At 34.4% G+C, this 20322-nt stretch overlaps 1 protein-coding gene across 1 annotated transcript in view; it reads right to left on the bottom strand.

The window, feature by feature from the left end:
* MYPT-75D (Myosin phosphatase targeting subunit 75D) overlaps nt 1–20322 on the bottom strand; it is a 117718-nt gene that overhangs the window by 17638 nt on the left and 79758 nt on the right. Inside the window, exons 3-5 of the mRNA XM_075369069.1 lie at nt 17735–17805; nt 6681–6826; nt 2427–2655 (exon numbers count right to left, since the gene is read on the bottom strand). Coding sequence (XP_075225184.1) covers nt 2427–2655; nt 6681–6826; nt 17735–17805 — 446 coding nt within the window. The remainder of the gene's footprint in view (nt 1–2426; nt 2656–6680; nt 6827–17734; nt 17806–20322) is intronic.

Genomic DNA, 20322 nt, shown 5'->3' with positions numbered 1-20322 from the left:
TGCCATTGTGATAAGCATAAAACTTAAACAAAATATTGACTCCTAAACTTTTATTAATGAGTGAATTGTTAATGTTCGTCTAAAAATAGGAAAGCAATTTTTAATGATTTTTGGGGATTATGCACCAGTGGAAGGGAAGAAGAATGAAATGGAGGAGTTTTATAATGTCCTACAGTCAGCAATTGATAAGTTGAATTCCCATGATTATCTCATAATTGCAGATGATTTTAATGCCACGGTAGGTAACAAAGTGGTGCAAGGAGTCATGGAAAAACAAGGAGAAGTGACTTTAAATGTTAATGGGCAGGGTCTTATAGATTTTGCATCGATGAATTCTTTTAAAATCGTGAATACTTTCTTTCCACATAAGGATATCCATGAATACACACGGGCAGCACATGAGGGAGTAGCTAGATTATTGCTTATGTAATAGTGAATTATAAACTATTTACGTTCATTCAAGATACTAGAGTTTATCACGGATATGATCTGCAATCGATCACTTTCTTTTACAATCTAAAATTGCAGTACCATGTAGATGGAAAAAGCCACAGGAAAGACAACTGATTTCTGAAGAAACATTAAGAGTTAATTTACTTGAAGATCTAAGTATTAGCGATCATTACAAGAGGAGATTAGATGAATTCCTTCAGTTTACGCCAAGTAATAGTAATATTAATAAAGAGTGGGAAGAGATGACAGATGTATTTTATTAAAGGCAGCTTCAGAAGTTTTGGGGAAGTGGAAGAAGGGGAAGATAGCTACTCTTATACAAAATAAAAAAGCTGCTTAAAGTATTTACAGAACAGAACTCCCAAAAATGATAGCGTATACAACAGGAAATTGGTTGTCGTGAAGAAGGAAATATGGAAATAGAAAAGACAAGGACTGAGCGATTTGTGAGTGATACTGAACATGATGTACATGGAAGGTAGGGGAAAGCATATAAAATTTTAAATCAGTTGAACTCTGGTAACAGAGATACCGTACAAGTTAATCTGATATCAGAGGAAGTATGGTTGAATTATGCTGGAAGTTGGGAAGTGTATTGAACTCTTGGGCTGAATCTCCGATAGTTCCTGTTTTTTAAGAGGAGTAATAGGCAAGATAGTGATAATTATAGGAGAATAAACTTGCTGAATACTGGATAAAAAGTCTTTGCTAAAATAGTAGTGAACAGATTACAGAATATTGTGAAAGTAAAATTAGGAGAGGGACAGCATGGATTTCGCAGAGGACAAAATCTTGCATTGGGACAGCTGATTGAGAAACATCGCAAATTCAATATTCCAACATTTGTGGCTTTCATTGACTACACAAAAGCTTTTGACAAGGTGTCTCAAATGAAGCTGCGGTAAGTTTTAAAAAAGAAAGGTGTTCCTGGATATTTGATAAGGATAATTCAGTCTGTGTTATAATACCTGCATTTGTGTAAAGCTGAGTGAGCAAGTTACTGGAAGAATGCAGGAAATAGACGAAGGAGTCATACAAGGGTGTCCATTATCACCTAAATTATTTAATTTTTACACTGACAAATGTAATATAAGATTGGGAAGAAGTTCTAAAACGCTATTTTATGATCAGTGGCTTCCCTACGGACATAATGCTGTTTGCTGGTGACAAAGTGGTTTTAGCAAATTCAGAGGCAAATTTGCAATTGGCAGTTTTTAGGTTGCAATCCATACTTGTGGTTACAATTTGGAAATATCTATTAACAAAACAAAGGTTTGGGGCTTCATATGTGAGAAACCCTTACGAACAAAGACAGTCATTAATAATGAGATATTAGAATAGGTAATGACATTTAATTATCTGGGCTGTCATTTGTCCTTCTTTAAATCAGATGAAGTAGATAATAAGCTGCATAAATTTCAGATGCTGCTGGGTACTATCCAAAGGACATTGGTTGGTAAAGCAAAAAAGGAAACAATAATAAAACCAAGCTGTATCAATGTTGTATGAATCTGAGATACGGATTCTTACATCAAATCAAAATTGTAGAATTGAAGCTATGGAAATGAGATTTTTATGTAGAGTACTGGAAGTTTCAATGAACGATCATATCAGAAGTACTACAATATGAGAACAGTTGGGAGCTGGCAGTATTGAAAATATGATTGCAAATTATAGTCAGGGGTGGATGAGTCATTTAGATAGGATGGATAGGACTAGGATTGCAATGATTATCTGGGACTACAGAACAGTTGGTAAGAGTGGGATAGAATGGCCAAGGAAAACACAGAGGGAACAACTGAAAAACCAAGATATGTGAAGAATTTAATGAACAAAGTTTAACAAGAGAAATGAATTTCCAAATATCACAGGCTAAAGATAAATGATGTAACAAGTTTTTTATGCAACACACATATAATAATTTTAATGGCACATAATTTCATTTGTAATAAGTACAATATGACACCACTTACAGGAGTAGCGCCATTTTCATCAACCGGTTCTAAATCTTCTCCAAGATTTGCACAATGTTGAAGGTCATGTAACATCTGGGTTTCAGTAGCAGCCCTAGTTTCATCAATTAATTCTTGTGTAACACCTCGCCTTGCCATTTCACTTTCAATATGTTCTAAAGCTGCTTCATCTTCACAAATATCATATGCCATATTACCATCAGCATTAACTGCAAGTAAGTTGGCACCACTGTATAAAAAGAAGAAATCCTTTGTTAATTTGACAAAAACAAATGAATTATGCTGATTTATTTAAGATACATTACTTAATCACCAATTTTTTTTAATTATTAGATTATTGCAATAAATTAAAGATCTGATATTAACAATAAACAGATCCTAATTTTTAGTAAAAACAAGTTCTCACTGGATTTTGGATTTTTCAGTGATACAGACATCCAGTGAGGATTTAGCCACTCAGTCATCTGAAACCTGGTGTTATATGAAATAAAATGCCCAGATAAGTCACACCATACTTCATCTAACATGAAATTCAGCATCAGGTCTATCTGTCCATTGAGAATGTTTTCGAGAAGTCAGTCGCAATAATTAAGACGTTTTCATTTATCTGTTTTCTTAATTTGTTGCATAGTTGTTACACTGCACAAAACTTAATTTGCTAGTACGGTTTCAAATTTAAATCATGAAGAATCTTACTGCAAGAATTGTATTTTACACCGGTTTGTAATTATAATTTATTTTTTTAGACTGGCAGAAATTTTTGTTTAATTACAGACTACAGCCCCTGGGAACCTAATTGAAGGTCACCTATTTTGTTTTGCATTTGAAACCAACCCTGTTGTATATAATTTTTAACCAAATTGTGTATGCTATTCTTTGATGTGATACTGTGCTCAGAAATTTTTAATGCATTTCTTGAAAGGATCCAGAACGCACATAAGATGTAGCACAACCCTTTTCTTAATAAAATAAGGCATTTTATAATTACACAACTACAAATAATTAAATTATATTACAATGAAGCAAGAAAAATTAACAACTTACAACAATAAGCAACAGTAATAATGGTGCTAGTAGTAGCAGTATTAAAGATGATACTCAAATTACTGCAGTTCAGGCCCAAACCGATGAACCAATATTTTAGATATTGTTTCAGTTTATCCAATATAATTTAAATTTATACTTAAAACCAGTTTAAATCATATTAAAATTAAAAAAAGGAAAAGACTTAAAAATTGGGGTAGTAGTGAAAAATATCATTAATCTAAATCTTCTTTAGAATTTGACTCATTGAAATTGGTCCAAATTGAAAACTAACAACTAATAAGAAATTACTAATCCCTAATCTGTATATAACTTTAAAAAATTAAACTCCATAATATAACTGAAAAAATATATTCTTTTTTTAAATTCTTTGAGAAGTCTTTTTAAAAATATAATTTTTTTTAAAAAGCTTAGTCTTCTTTTCTTTTTGTTTAATTAAAATGTGAATTAGCCTAAATATATGAAAAAGCGATGATTACAAGAAATATAAAGGGTCAGAAACCTGTACCTTGATAAATATAAAAACAGAGAGAAACAACTGAGAGACTACTAATGGAAGAAAGTTAAGGAAGACTACTGGAATAGTTACTTTTGACTATCTATTGTTTTAATAGTTTAAGTAAATTTTAATACTTTATCAACTTACTTATTTTTAGTTAATGCTTATTATTAATTATTTAAAAATATACTGTATGACTAAAAAAAAAACAACCCCTGTCAAACTCAACTTTCAGTTTATAAGTTTTTTCATGAGTACAATTAAAAAAAAAATATAGTTTTTCAAAAACTTCCTTACAAATAAACATTTAATTTTTACTGATACAATAATATAAACATAAACCAATATAAATCAAGTGAAATTCATTGGTTGTATTCAAAGTGTCATACAATGAAATTAAATTATTTTGTTAGAAAAAAGTATTAAGTTAATATACTAGCAAGTTTTAACTGAATGAGTACTACTTTCTTTGATTATTTATAAAATAATAATTTATGTTTTGAAAATGCAAAATATATAAACTACAAAAATGCTCTCAAATAGAGATAAGGTTAAGTCATGAATAAACATAACCCTAATAAAATACGGTAGTAAAGAATATGCAATTAGTTCTACAATTATAGAGTAGAAACATATACTTTCTTAATCATTTCCCTGTTCCTTTGTTACATGAAAATTCCATTTCTAAACTACTAACAATAAAATAGAAAAAATCATTTAATTTGCATTCTATTAACGAACAAATACATCATGGAAAAGTAAGAAAAAGTTTTTACATTCTAGTATTAATTAAACGCTTTTTTAAACTAACCTCAGCACGTTTTATAAAATCATTTTTGTAAATAATAAGTATACCAAATAATAATTTAGAAAGCTTAAATGCAATTTATTATGCATTAAATCACCACACTGATTATTTTAGATAAGACGACAATTCTGCTTGTAATGTATCTCTTACTTGAATAAATAGTATATCATTAATATTATACAGCATTTTACCTTTCTTTTTATTATTTTTTCCTAATAACTGATAAAATGTGATTTGCTTTGCCTGATAAAAATAATACATTTTTTTTTATTATTCAATTTAGGTGAACTGTAATACCAATAAGTATACACACATACTTTACTCTGTCCTTGACTAGAGAATACTTTAAACATTTAACCTTAGATTGCAAGTCCAACTTTAATGCACTATTCATTTACTTAAACATTGTACACCCTTTCTATGAGAAAAATAATTATAGACATAAATGTAAAACAGACTATATTAAGTAGAGAAGGTATAAGAAAGTCTGTTTCGTTTATGTTTGGAACCGATTCAAATATACAGTGTACTTGATTATCGGCAGAATCCTTCAGCTCATTGAAAATGAGTAATGGAGTGTATCCCATATTATTAAATTAGACAAATATATTTTTAATACTAATGCAACATCAATTAAACTATCTATTAAGAAGTTGGTTTCTTAATTTTTCTTTTTGCTGCTGATGGCTAGTTATATTGGAAGGTAAATGATACATGCAGAAGGCTGTCAGCTACTTTAACTTGTGTTAGATTTCTCTTTTTCATCTTTCTCAAACATAAATGAAATGCACTAAACTGAAATTTGGTATAGTTAAAAATTAAAGGAATTTACAGTTGTAGTTAAAAATAATAAAGAAAAGTATTAAGCCAAAATTTTAAGATGTAGGTTTCAAGTACACAGTTTTAAGTGTACAGTTTAATCCACTCTAGAACTATCATCCTACATGTTTAAAATTACTGTTAACTAAAAGGTAATCCTAGAGATTGAAAATATAATAAGATAAGATCAGAAGTCGGCAACCTTTTTGTCAGTAAAGGTGCAGAATAAATTCAAAAGTTATTGGGAGCATCACAGTATTATTACACAATAAGCAGATACATTTGCCTGACGGGTTATTTATAAAATCTGTTTAACCAATACGATACGTATTTGATAGTGAAAAGTGCGACTATCTTGCATGATATGGTTACGAATAAGTAAATAATAAAATATAGTCAATAATAATAACACTTAAAATATATAGCACCAGAATACGGTAACATACTAGCAGATTTATCAAGCGAGAATATTCCTAAGTGCTAAGTAGGAAGTCTGTTTGACCTTGATTGCTATTGCTGACACTGAGCTTGCGCAATTATGTTGTCTTATATACACATGATGCTGATATGGTTAGTGGGGTTAGTAGGTGTGTAATATAGTGAGGGCATACAAAAATCTCATCAAGGGTGCCATGGCACCTGAGGGCTCCGTGTTGCTGACCCCTGAAATAGATGACAAATTTAACTAAAGTGACCTAATTATACAGCAATTTTTTTTATTTCCAGATAAGCAAATCATAAATTTTTTTCTATTACTTCATAGGTTTAGCCATTAAGATAAGATGCTGATACAAATATACACCAAGAAGTATAATTTTGGACAATAGCATCAGAGATACTGAATAAAGAAATATAAAGTATTAATACTTTCTACAAGCTATTAGTATTTCTATCTCTAAACAAACAAGTTGTAAAATTTTATGTACTATTTCAAAGGCTTAGCAATTAAAAATGTGTGGCGCATAAATATATAACATTAAACATAGTTCTATGTAATAGTAATGCGAGTGTGGAATAAAGCAATACAACGCAACACATAGATATGTACACAAATTACCAGTTTGGCAAAACAAACATCGTTTACCTGGCGATTAAATATTTAACTAAATGTAAATGCCCACATGTAGCTGCAGCATGTAATGGTGTCCATTTTTCACTATCTTCAGCATTTACATTTGCACCAAACTCTAATAAAAGTTTCATCATTTCTTCATTATCATCAATACAACACTGGGAAACACAAGAAAACAAAATTAACCTACGTTAACATGAAAGTAACAATCAGAAAACAGTGTTTAATATAATTAATGAATCTAATAAACATTTTATGACTGAAAGATCTAAATAAAACCTGTCATTGTAATGCTCTCAATGAGGGCTAATTATTGCAGTTAAGAAAAAGTCCAAAATCCAAATTTGTTTTTTGGATTTTGGGCTTTTTTTGGACACTTTTGGTTCAGTCAATTGCAATCAAAAGGAGAGGTGCAGAACTAGATGTTACAACAGTCCCAAATCCAAAATTTCAACATACTATGACTAATTGTTTTTGAGTTATGCAAGATACATACGTACATACATAAAAACGTACGTACAGATGTCATGCTGAAACTAGTCAAAATGGATTCAGGGATGATCAAAATGGATATTTCTGTTGAAATCTGAAATTTTTCGCAATCATAATACTTCCTTTACTTCGTACAAGGAAGTAAAAAAGACAGAAAAACCATGCTACATATATAATTAAGTATATCTTGCCTAGATAATTTTTTTTTACCTTTTAATGATAAAATAATTACACATAATTATATGTATTTACTGATTTATAAATAAACATAAATAATAATTCCATTAAATTAAAATTAAGTGTTATACAATACATAAAAAAAAAAATAAATTAACAATTTCCATTCTGCTCGTCAAGACCATCTTTATCAAGGAAGAATGACTCTGATGTAAGAGCAGTCATATTGTGGAACTATTACATACACAAAACTCTGTTCCACTAAGTAATTTTATTTTTACTTACTTTCATAAGTACTAATTATCTAGTCTAAATATAGATCCTTCTTCTTTTGTTTTGCTTTTTAGTGAACTACTTCTACCGTGCAATATTTCTAGTACATTCATTTAAATAATATATATTTTTTTTTATGTTTCATTCCAACCACTAAGGATTGCATTTACATAATTTGAACTTCTTTTTTTTCTAAAAAATCTTTGATTCTTTCGCTCAATCGTTGTTTCCTTCCTTCGGTTCATCAATTCAGGTATGTAACTTTTTTTTTTCTTTCTGGAGATTTAGATTATTGTATCAATTTTCTAAATTCTTCTGTCTTCAATTAAATCTTTAGAGATGTACAATGTTTTTAAATCTTTATACATTTCTTTAAACTGTGAGTCTCTGTGGTTCTGTTTTTGTAAAAATCAAATATTTATTTTGTCAATTTGTTGTTCATTCTGAAAAAATGTACATAAATCTTAATCTTTTTTGATTAAATCTGCAATTTTTTTCTGTATCTTTGTAAATTTCTTTTTCACATTTTAATTTGTAAATTCCATCTTCATATTTTGGTTTGTACATTTTTCTAAGAATTTTTTTCTTTACTTAGGTTATTCCTTTGAGTTATATGATAGGAATTTTTGTTGCACATGTTCTTCACGAGAAGATAAGTGTCCATTTTTTAATTTCTGCTCTTCATGTTATATTTTTCAATGACATTTGGTGTAATGCAATAAGATTAATAATTAATTAAGATTAATTATTTATTTTATTTCAATATAATAAAATAAAGTTTGTTTAGAAACTGGAATTCAGTTTAACCAATTTTGTTGTTTGTGATAATTACAAAATCTAACCTCCTCAATTCAAACAAGTCAATATAATAAGTTTATATCACTAAAAAAAAAAAAAAAAACAATTCTAACCCATGAAATCCGTCAAGTTAATATATTAAATATGTAGTATAAATTAGGAATATTAGTGAATTTAAACAATTCACAGTTTTACCTGACATTTACGTGGTGAAATTCTTTTATATTTTTGTGGTAATAATTTTTGATAAACATATTATCTTATTTAATTTTAGTTATGGCTACATATATTATTTATCTGCAATATACGTTGGATTTCCTTCAAAAAATTATTACATAATTTTTTAGGATATAAAAATGGGCTGTTTTATTCACAAATATGAATCATTTAGTCTGATATTTAGAAAATTAAAATTTCTAACATTACTAAAAATTTAATTATATTACAATTCTAATATTTGTATGTCGATGAATGCACTACAGTTGAAAATAAAAATATCTATTACTCTAAAAAAAAAAAAAGAAAAAAGAAAGAAAAATATCTACTTCCAGGTAACGTTACCATTTTTGCCTAATACTTCAGATCACAAAAAAGAGCCCTATTATACTATTTTAAAGTAATTACCTTAAGTGTTTCAGAATATTCAGAATATTTTCTCTTATTTAAAATTAAATTAAGTGATTTTTTTTTTTTCAATAAATACATAATATTACTTTGCTCTTCATTGTTGAGTTAGAAATAGTAAGAAAACAGTTAAAGTAAGAGACAATCAAATAACATTTTTAATCAACAAAGAAGTGGGTGGGGTGGATAAAAGATGTGTCACTGAAAAATCATTTTCAAGAGAAGCATTTTTTTTCTTCACAACTGGCAGTCCTTGTTTTAACTTTATTAAAGTTATCTTAATTATTTTTATTCATTTCAGACTAAGATGCCATCTTTTCTTGCATATTTACATATTTTTTTTTTACATCAAATTTTATGCCAAATCATTATTTTTTAAATTCTATTCTTTTTTTTAAAATTAAAAATAAGTCCTCTCTTTTTATCAGGAATCACATAAAACCAAGCAAGAGTGCAATAAATTTGGGATAGCATCAGTTGTGCTGTATCAATTTGATATAATTGGCAAAGAAATGAATACTGTTTCACTGCTGGTCACTTTACTTTCTTTTTAATCTGAGATTGTGTAGCTAAGTATACAACAACATTAAATGGGGAGTAGAGAGGCTAACATTTTGTCATCGTATGTTTTTCCACAACTGGTTATATACTTCCATAAAAACAACTGGTTATTATACATTATATAGTCTTGAAAGAAGTCTTTTGTTTAGGTTCTTTTAGTTTCAACTCTTTGAAATAGTTAATTTTTCTACTAGTGCATCTTCATCATCTGTGTTTTCTTAATTTCCAAAACTTTCAAAGTATTCTTGGAAATACTGTTGTCAAAACATGGAATTCTCTTTAAATATCTCTTACAAAAATATATTTTTTTTTCATTGTTTGTTTAGATCAGTGATATTAGCTTCACAACCGCAAAAAAAGTAAAAAAACATATATAATGAATCCCAACCCAATGAAACTTAGTTAAATCTATTTAGCTGCATTGATAGTGATGCATGTAAGAAGTATATAAACAAAAAAAATTTACAAGTTCCAACTTCATGTGAACATACTGCTTATAATTTGGTCTGCTTGCATAATGTTCGCTGTGAGGGTCGCGTTCAAACATGTAGGAGGTGTGGTTATTAAATAATGAGACTAATACAGAAGAACTGTGCATGCGTCAAATTCATATGACCGACAGCTGTACAGCATGAAGCCTTCTCTTTCGATTTGCCATTCCAGTTTCTGTAGACATATTAGTCTGGCTGTGGTCTTCATTTGGATAACATCTGTTTTTTGTTTTACCGAAAAAAATGATGTGTTTTATTACAGCAAAGAATTGTGAGATTTCATGAAACTTGGAACTATTCATATTAACTATATAACTATTCATATAACTATTCATATGATTACTGAAACTGTAGGAATTGACAAAGAATGCATAAGACAAATTTTACATAACAATTTTAACATGCAAAGAGTGTGCACATAAATGGTGCCTAAAATTTTTACAATCGAGCAAAAAGAAGCTCGTGAAAAATGTTTGTTCTGACACTTTGAATGCCACTGAAAATGACTCAAACTTTTTGGAATAAGTGACAACATGTGTTGAACCTTGGTTTTTCACTTATGATTTAGAAACTAGTCAATCCATGACTAGTGTCAAAGATAAGTGTCAATCCGTGCATTGGAAGGCCCCCAACTTCACAGAAAGCTAAAAAAGCTTGAATTAGCAAATCAAAATTCAAAGTGATAACGATTGTTTTCTTTGATATTCATGAGATTGTGTACCTTCACTGGGTTCTTGAAGGTAAAACTATTAATCAGCATTACAATCTTGAGGTCCTTGCTCAACTCCAAGAAAAAATAAGAAAAAAATGACCTGAATTGTGGAAGAACAAGTCATTGAATGTTTCATCAGTACAATGTACTGGCTCACACTGCATTATCAAAATGTTTCTAGCCAAGTATAACATCCCCAGTGTTAGACCATCCGCCTTACTCACCTGACCTGGCACCAAGTAACTTTTATGTGTTCCCCAAGGTCAAATCTGCATTAAACGGAACAAGATTTCAGACTGTTGAAGTTATGAAAGAAAAAGCGGCACACATCATGAAAGAACTCACAGAAAACTTCCAGAACTGTTTCGAACAATGGAAAATTCACATGGAGCGTAGACTCCATTTTGTAGAGATACAGGAGGTGTATATTGAAGGGCATAATAACTAAATACATATAAATTTAAAATAAAATATTTTACAACATTAGTCTTGTTATTTAATAGCCACACCTTGTATATGATATGTCTGAACATGTCATGTTCACAACAGTATAAAAGAAGCGAAGGGGCTGCAGAACATCAGTTAATTTTAAAATGCAACATGTGCATCTGATGCCTTCATTTAAGTTTCTAAAAGCATACCATTCAAAACAATAATAATAATTCCGCGGCAGAGGGTTCATGTTTTGGAGAACCTCTTTCTTTGGTAGCGAAGAGGAGGAAGAGTGTTGAGTTTAGTGATGAGGAAGAGTTTATAATTCTAGAAAAGAAGGATCGAACCAAGCTTCGACCTACGAGTGGAGGACCTATTCCTAAGTATTTAATAATAAAGAAAAAGGATGGTGACTTTTCTAAGATCAGCCCCTTTGTGATAGCGTGTGGCATCACCAAAGTGGCTGGAGGATTGGTTAAAGATACACGGAAGACTGCGATGGGATTATTTGTTGAAACCGTTAACGACTTACAGTCATCTCAATTATTAAAAGCAAAGAAGATTGGACGACTTACTGATGTTGAGGTTCTACCACACGGTACTCTAAATATCCCTAAAGTAGTTGTGTGCAGAAATTTGCTTAACTGTACTGAAGATAAAATTGTTGATGAATTTTATGGATAGGGAGTCATTGCATGTCAATGGCTAAACACTCGATGAAACGGAGAAGTCTTACTCTCCGTGTCACACATGTTAACATATAATAGACCTAAATGTCCAGAGAAAATAAAGGTAGGTTTTCATAGGCTTGATGTGTGTCCGTTCATAAAAAAATTGGACACAAGGCTGTGAGATGCACGAGGAAACAGATTTGCACGTCTGGCAACCAGTTGCACCCAGATGATCCGTGCAGGGACCTGCCGATATGTGTAAACTGTAATTGACAACATGGCCCAAAATCAAGGAATTGTCAAAAATATAAGGAAGAAATTACACTCAGGAAGGAAGTAAAGACCGTTTAGGACAGTTATTTTGAAGCTAGGAAAATCATGCATAGCAGAACGCCAAAGGCCACGACTTATGCACAGGGTGCTGCTCCTGCAGTCACTGTCAAACCTAAGGACGTGATAACAGAACTGGCGCCAGTCTTAACAACATTGGTTGAAAGAATAACTGATCAGAAATTAAAAAACCGAACATTTAGGGACAGCAGCCCAAAGTCGTCTAAAACAAAGGCAGACTTGTCAAAACAACAATGTCTTGCTTCACCGAAAAATAAACCTGAGACTAATTCAAAGGCGACACAAATTCAAACAAACATGAAGGAACCTGAAACTAAAGTTCAGATTGCACAAATCCCAACTCCGGGACCTGCGAAACCGGAAATACCAATCTAAGAATGGGAAGATTCAAGGAAAACTACAGTGGAGTCTCCGAAATTACAGAGGCCTTTAGTTAAGAGGGCGAGACACTCGGCCGCCCCACACGTTCTTGCATTGAGTATATCCAGTCTCAACTGTGATGTGCTTCTGGCTGGGCCAATGAAGCCGGTGTCATCCGATACCGGCAGCAGGAGATCCTCCGCGTTTTCCACCGGAGAAACTGAAGGATCGATCTCGGATGTATGAGACTCCACAGAATTGGGATATCTAGGCCTTCAGTAAAGTGGAAAAAGAAAAAGGATGGCCTAAAGGGAAACCAAGACGATAGATTTAAGCAAGAGAAAGATCAGATATCTCAATCGAGAATTTTATAATTAAATGTATTTTTTAATTTTTTATTGATATAGATTTTTGAGGTGTTAATATAAGTGTTTTGTGTGTGATGTTATATGGCAAGGGCCCTTTACACCCTTGTAATACTTTTTTTATTTTTCATCACAGCCTAGTTTCTGTTTTGAGAAACAATTTTCAAATAACACGAGCTTTTACACCCTTTTTATGTTGTGTTTTCGAGGTTTTCATTAGCCACTGACCAGTTTTTTAGATGCTCTTTTTGACAAGACTAGTCCTTGACTATGTCACCTGTCAACGCTAGCTATGTCGCTAGCGTTTTTTTTTTACCGGGAGGGAGTAACACGTTTTTCTTTTTAGTTGAAGAAGGGGCTAATGACCGCAGCAGTCGATGCCCCTAAAACTTAAAAAAATAAATAAATAAAAAATAATTCTCCGGCTAAATCCAACCCCACGTTCATGCAACAACATCTATGCACACATCCGGGGCGGGCAACGACATGTTACTTCGGTACCTGATCTTATGTGGGCCAACGGGGCAATGGTTTTCCTCAGGAACTCCTTTTGGAGTACGAGATTGGCAGTCCCGAGCTATCCGAGATGATTGCGGTTGTGCTTCTCGGTTTTGGTGCTTGCAGCGAGGGTGAGAGGCATGACCGTCACCTGTTTTGCCGACGTTGGATGGAGTGCGGACGGGGAGTGCTCATTCCTCTTCTCGGTTGTGCAGCTGGGTTGAGGGTGGGCTGCTGTAAGCTTCCTCTTCCGAAGTCTTAGGCTGTCTAGCGTGTGTCAGTCACTTCGGCCCTTGGCGGGGATTGTCCTAGGGTAAGGGTATCGGAGCCCTTACTGCTACGTGCAAGCCCTGGGATGTCGGTATCGTGGGTCAGGTAGTACCTGACCCCCCGGTCCGGGTTAAATTTGTGGGAGGCGGCTGACTGGGAAACCCAGGCAGGATCTACGATCCAGGGCACGCCCAACCGTCTCTCCGCACCTTACGACATACTGACTGGCAAAAAAAGATTTTTGTGGAAAAATCTATTTCCGCATTATGTGGCAGAGGTTCCGCACAAAACCCCTCGTCTTGGAGAACCTTTGGTTTCAGACCCGAAGCGAAGGAAAAGTTTCGATGTTAGTAATAAGGAAAAGTCGGATGGAACTAAGTTTCAGCCGAAGAGTGAGTCAGTGATACCGAAGTATTTGGTTGTACGAAGAAGTGAAAGAGATTTCACAAAAGTCAGTCCTTTCGTGATTTCGCGTAGAATCACGAGGACCAGTCAAGGAGGCTAGAAAGACAGCTGTTAGTCTGTTCGCCGAAACTGTCAATGATTTAGAGTCTACGGGACTTCTTAAAACTAAGAAGATCGGCGTAATGTATGTTAAGGTTACATCTCGTGGCACTTTGAATACCTCTAAGGGAGTAATCGTGTGCACAGACTTATTAAGCTGCTCTAAAGAAGAAATTTTCGAACAGGGTGTTGTAGCGTGTAGACGACTGAATACTCGACGCAACGGAGAAGTTGTACCCTCCGCGTTGCACGTCCTCACCTTCAACAAACCACAACGTCCGGAAAAGATACAGCGTGGTTTCCACAGACTTGAAGTGTGTCCGTTCATTCCGACTCCACTGAGGTGTTTCGGATGTCAAAGGTTTGGATACACGACAGTACACTCGGAGGTTTGGACACACGGTGTTTCGGAGGTTTGCTCTTGTGGATTTCCACTGCACCCACATGAAGCGTGCAAGGATCCACCCGTCTGTGTGAATTGTCATGGGCATCGCTCAGCAAGATCGCGGAATCGCCCGATGTACAAAGAAGAAGTAGCCATCCAAGAGGTAAAGACCATGTAAAAGGTCAGCTACTTTGAGGCAAAGAAGATAGTTCACAGCAGAATGCCTAAGTCAACGTCATATGCTCAGGTTGCAGCTGTTCCTGTAACTTCAATCAAGCCAAAAGACGTCATATCTGAGCTAGTATTAGCCCTAGCGAATACGGTCGAAAGGATTCTCAACGAGAAACTTAGGATGCGACCGATCAAAGAAAGTAGTTCTACGCCGGCACCAAAAGTTCAAGACGTAATTAAAGGAAAGACTAATCGACGAAAGCAAAAACCTACGGCCAGTAATAGCCGAAAGAAAATCAGGAAAACTTTAAAAACCGCAATTTAATCTGAGACAAGTCGAAGTTCAGATAGAAAAAGTCTAAAATCAGGTAAATCGGAAAGATAATGAGAAAGTGACCGAGAGAAAAGAGGTACAAGAAAAAGGAATAGAGACTTACAAAAGAGAGGGCGAGCATCATAGCCGCCCCAACATTAACCTTGGGGAGTCCATCAAGGATGGACTTAGATGTAATGCTGCCCGCTCGATCTGGGTCGGTATCATCGGATGCCGGCCGCAAAACATCCTACCCACCACCATCGGTGGCATCAGAGGGGGATGAAGAGATGGTAGAAGGCAATATCTCCGAGGCTGCGGACACCTTATCTTCAGAGGTAGAAGCTGTGCGAAGAATGGAGAAAATATTTAAAAACGGTTGCCCTAAGGGAAAATCTAAGCGATTAAACTTTATGTGCAAAATGGTCTGTGCAAACGAGTCGATCTAGCAGGAACATTAATGGATGTTTGTCGAATTTGAGTGAGTTACGGCTGCTAGTGAGAGAGCGAAATCCTTTATGCGCTTAAAAGGTTACAACATAGTTAAGCTCGATCAAGCACCTAATCGCAGATCAAGAGGAGGAGTTCGAAGAAGTTCATCTACTCACTGATTTACAAGCGGTAGGTATACGAATATACCGCTTAGTAAACGCGACATTATGCGATGTATATCTGTTTAAGTTAAATTGGAGAGAAGAAGATTTACACAACCTAGCGGAACAATTGCCCCCCCCTATCACTTTTGCGGGGAATTTCAATGTTCATAATCCTCTTTCGGGATCCAATCGCTTGGATCCTGCGGGAAGTTAAGTTGAAATTTTCTGTCGACTTACAATTTTGCATTATTAAATACCGGTACAGGAACCTTACATTATGTACCTGTCGCTTATATTACGTACACGGTCGGTATGTACTTATAAATTAATAAGTAAAACGTTTATAATAATTTTTTTTCTCTCGTAAAATGATTTCATTATTGTTTACTTGTAGGCTAATTTTACAACTCCCCTTTCATACGACCGTGATCCCCAGATTCAGAAACGCCGGTTTATATAGTCGCATAAACAATAAGAGGCATTAGCAAAATAAAAGTAACCGTTCATAAGTTATCGGGCAATAAATACCAAACATTAGATAACAAATACTGAAAACAAGAATGACCGACTAGAATATTTTCACTATGCACACAGTATTCTGTAAGGGATCTCGCGTAAGCAAAACCGCTAAATCGAGTTCTTCGTCCCGCTATTAAAGAGAACAGGTCGCTTTCCAGGTTTAATCGACGATGAATAGTCCTGAACATCGGGCGATGTAGGAGTAAGCGGGTTACAGACCGATTTACATTGCACACCTCACAGTTCTGTAGAGGAGAGCTAAATAGATGTATGCGAGTATGCTTTGTGTGCTCGATCCTCAGCCGCATTAGGATGTCTTGGTCTCTTCTATTGTTTGGAGTAAAAGATTTCTCGAAGACTTTCTCCCGGATTCCATGTATTGCCGCGGGAGGACTCAGCAGCCAAAACTTACCGCATTGACTGTGCAGTTTGATAGTCACGTCGTTTCCGATCAGAGGCTGATTCCGATCGAAAAAAATATCGTCGAACGGCTATTAAGAAAAATGCAATTTAATATAAAAAAAGTATAAACAAAATGAAGCGATGCGCGTAATTATAATATTATAAGCGGAAATAAAATAAAATAAAATACAACGAAAGACAGATAAAGTAAACGGGCTAGTATTAAAAGGGTACAAAACACTTCAGATTGAGATGGTGGTTCGTATAAAAATGAGACGATGAACTACAACGCATCGTGTTTAGTGAAAAGGCAGGATCGTATGGACTATGTGAATACGTTGTCAGACAACAGAAAATAAAATTCAAAAGAATAACATATTCTTTCAAGAAGGATTACTACACATCTAAGCGGTCTTGAAACTATTCTCCATCTTACCGAAACATACAATTGTTTTGAACGTTGAATATAAAGTGTAACAACTCTAAAGCTACAGAATGCTGTTGTATTCCCAGAAATATTGTTATATTTCAGATTTATTAAATGCCGTATAAAGATTGTAATATTAAATATAAATTTTTTTATAACTGCTAAACACCAGACACGGCATAAAAAGAGAAAATAACCCTGATCAAAATGTAGCGATTTCAAGAAGCCATCTCATCAGCGTAAAAATAATATAACGTTTCTGGAATCGCAGAAATAAATAAAACTAATAATAACGAAAAATAAATTTTACAGTACGTAAACATTTTCAACGATTCATAAACAAATGATTTTGCGATTAATAAAGCGGCCAAGTCAGCTAAATTGTTACGACTAATTATATATGTGCAACTAATATTATATATTTTATTTTAAAGTTTAAATCATTCCGTCATATTCCACGACATTAATAAAGAATTTTAATTAACGACAATATCAACTAGGACGATTAAACATAAAATTACTACGTTTTTTGTAATCGTGTTATTTTATAAAAATTTTACATTAACGATGAAAGAACTACTCGAAAGTACTAAGCTTTGCTAATTACACAAAATTTTAGCGTGTAGAATTAACGATTACATAATTTTAGGTAAACGACTGAACAATCTATTTACCTGATGTAACGCTGTTAAACCATCCTCATTGGTAGAATCTGGGCTAACACCTTTCATCAACAATCTACGAACTGAAAAAAAACAAACAAACGTTATAGAATCTGGAAAAATTTTAAATAAGCTGAAATATAAAAATTTATTCTGAGACATTCGTACAATTTTTTTTTAACCGATCGGCGTTTTAAATAAAATTTGTTAGTAATAAAAAAATATTTCAGCGCGTAATAATTTTATTTTATAAAAAGGCCATTCCGCAGCAGGAATACCAGGAAAAGCAAGTAACTAAGAAGTTTCCTGGTCGTTTCTTTTACTACAGACTCGGGTAAACTGTTGCTCGGTATACCAAGCCCACCAAAATTCAGCCTGACATGCATTACTTTCAATATTCGCTACAGGGGTTGGTCGTACGATTAACATCATCACTCTCTGTGAAAGGGACTTGGGCATTTTTTCTTATTGTAATTCAAGCGCTTTACATTCATTTCAACATAAGAACGACAGAACACAAATTAACGTATCGATTTCCGTTAAGAGACAACCTACATCATAAGGGTAAATTTTAATCTTAAAATGTTCAAATCGAAAATCTCAATCGATTAACTATTTTTAACAATTATTTAAGATTTACCGGTTTCTTTTACGAGTAATAAAATGCGGAAATACTTTTCTAAAGTAACAATAAAAAGTTTTTATTCGTCTTTTACTCTATATTTAAATAAATTTATAAAGTAATAATATTAATTTACAATAATTTAATCGTGTAAAAAACAATGCCATCAGACTATTGTGGCGACACAAACAACTTATTAGTGCTGAGCTTCAGCTAATTTAATTACACGAAATTGTAAACAAAACACAATAAACAAAATAAAAAACTATTTCATAACTATTGTTATTATCGTACTTAATACACCAGTACGACTGAACATCAAAAGTTTTTTTATTTCAATTATCGGTTTTTATCAACGTTCATCGGTAAATATAAACGGTTTTAGAACTCTTAAAGCGGCAACAATGAAATTTTCCTATACGTAAATTATTATTTTTTTCATTCTTTCGTCGAATAAGATTCACCTTGGTTAATACTTATTATTTGTTTTTAACTAAGAGCGGTGCCATACACCACCGGCTTACATGTACCAACCGTTCGCTTGTCATATATTTACTAAAATGGATAAGCGCACTCCGTCAAATACTAAAAATATATATGACATCCGTAAATTAAAAAAATTTACTTCATCTAGACAGCAATTCGCAGTCACGCCTAGGTCGCTGAATGCCAGCAAGAACCTGTTCACCGTATTAAAGCGCTCGGAATGTTAACCGTCTCTAACTTAGCTTCTCACAGTAATGCGGAAGAGTCTTTCCATTAAGTAAACTACTGATGTCGGTTGAACGTAGCAACCGTATCAAAAAACTCCACACGGTTCGACGATGCGGCTCTCGCCACATTGACTCGCCGCTTGTGAGCGTCCAATTTTCTCCTTGACCTCTAAGTTCCAGGGTGGCCCGATCTCTGGCCCCCCAAGAGCTGGGCAGTCGAACATCAGATGTTCATTTGACTGGACCCCCCCCGCAGACGCACAGCTCATCAGCTGCCAGGCGGAACCGAAACAGATATTGGTTCAAATTTACACGGTCGGTGAGCACCTGGAACCCGTTGCCCTTAAAAACGAACTCGTGGTACACCAGCCCCCCCCCCCAGATTCCGTATAAACATGTACAGGGATCTTTCCTTAGTCGCGGCGTGCCATTCTTGCTGCCGTGCTTCCATCAGCGAGGCTGTAAAGCCTCCTCCGCAAGCGGCAGATGGGCAAATGTTTGACACTTAGAACAGGTCCACTGAGATCACCGTTCCGCTCCGGTGCAGGCTCGGGTCGAAACCGCATCCCAAATACCTCGGCCTCCTTGCTTATTCGCAATCTCCACATGGCCGCCCGAACTTTCACCTCTAAATCGATTGGGAGTGCCTTTCCCGATACGGTGGTAGCCTCGTAGGAGGTTGTTTTAAAAACATCAGTGCATACGATTAAGGCTCTGCGCCGGGCGCTCCTGAAATTTTGATGAAGTGCTCTATTCATATCCGACCTATGCGCCCAAACGGACGCCGCGTAAGAGGCGTTTAACGCGTTTCTGATTGATTTGCATGGCATTTCTCCCGCCACCTCCCCGTTCGGTCGCCCTAAAGCATAAGACCGAATGTCTTATGACAAACGGCTACTGAGCCTCGAATCGGTTTAGCGACCGGTGTCCTAATCGGCTCCTAGAGCTAACCTAATTGCGTGAGCCGCACACCTTCTCCTTCGCGTCCCACCGCTCACTTGACATATATTCTAAAATCGGTAGGCGCACCCCGTCAACTACTAAAATATATATGACATTCAATAAATTAAATTTATCTCCTCATGATAGAATTTCGCTGCCGCGCATAGGTCGCTGAATGCCAGTACCGGTCCGCTAATATTAACTGTTTGGAGCTTTAATCGTTGATGGCCAGCCGTATCTCTCGGGTAGCTTCCCGCAGCAGCGAGGTAGAAGTCTTTCCCTTAAATAAACCACTGATGTCGGTTGAACAAAGCAACAGAATC

This window comes from Lycorma delicatula, chromosome 6 (genome assembly GCF_047948215.1).
Source record: "Lycorma delicatula isolate Av1 chromosome 6, ASM4794821v1, whole genome shotgun sequence".
Lineage (NCBI taxonomy): Eukaryota > Metazoa > Arthropoda > Insecta > Hemiptera > Fulgoridae > Lycorma > Lycorma delicatula.
This window is presented reverse-complemented; position numbering and strand designations above follow the sequence as displayed.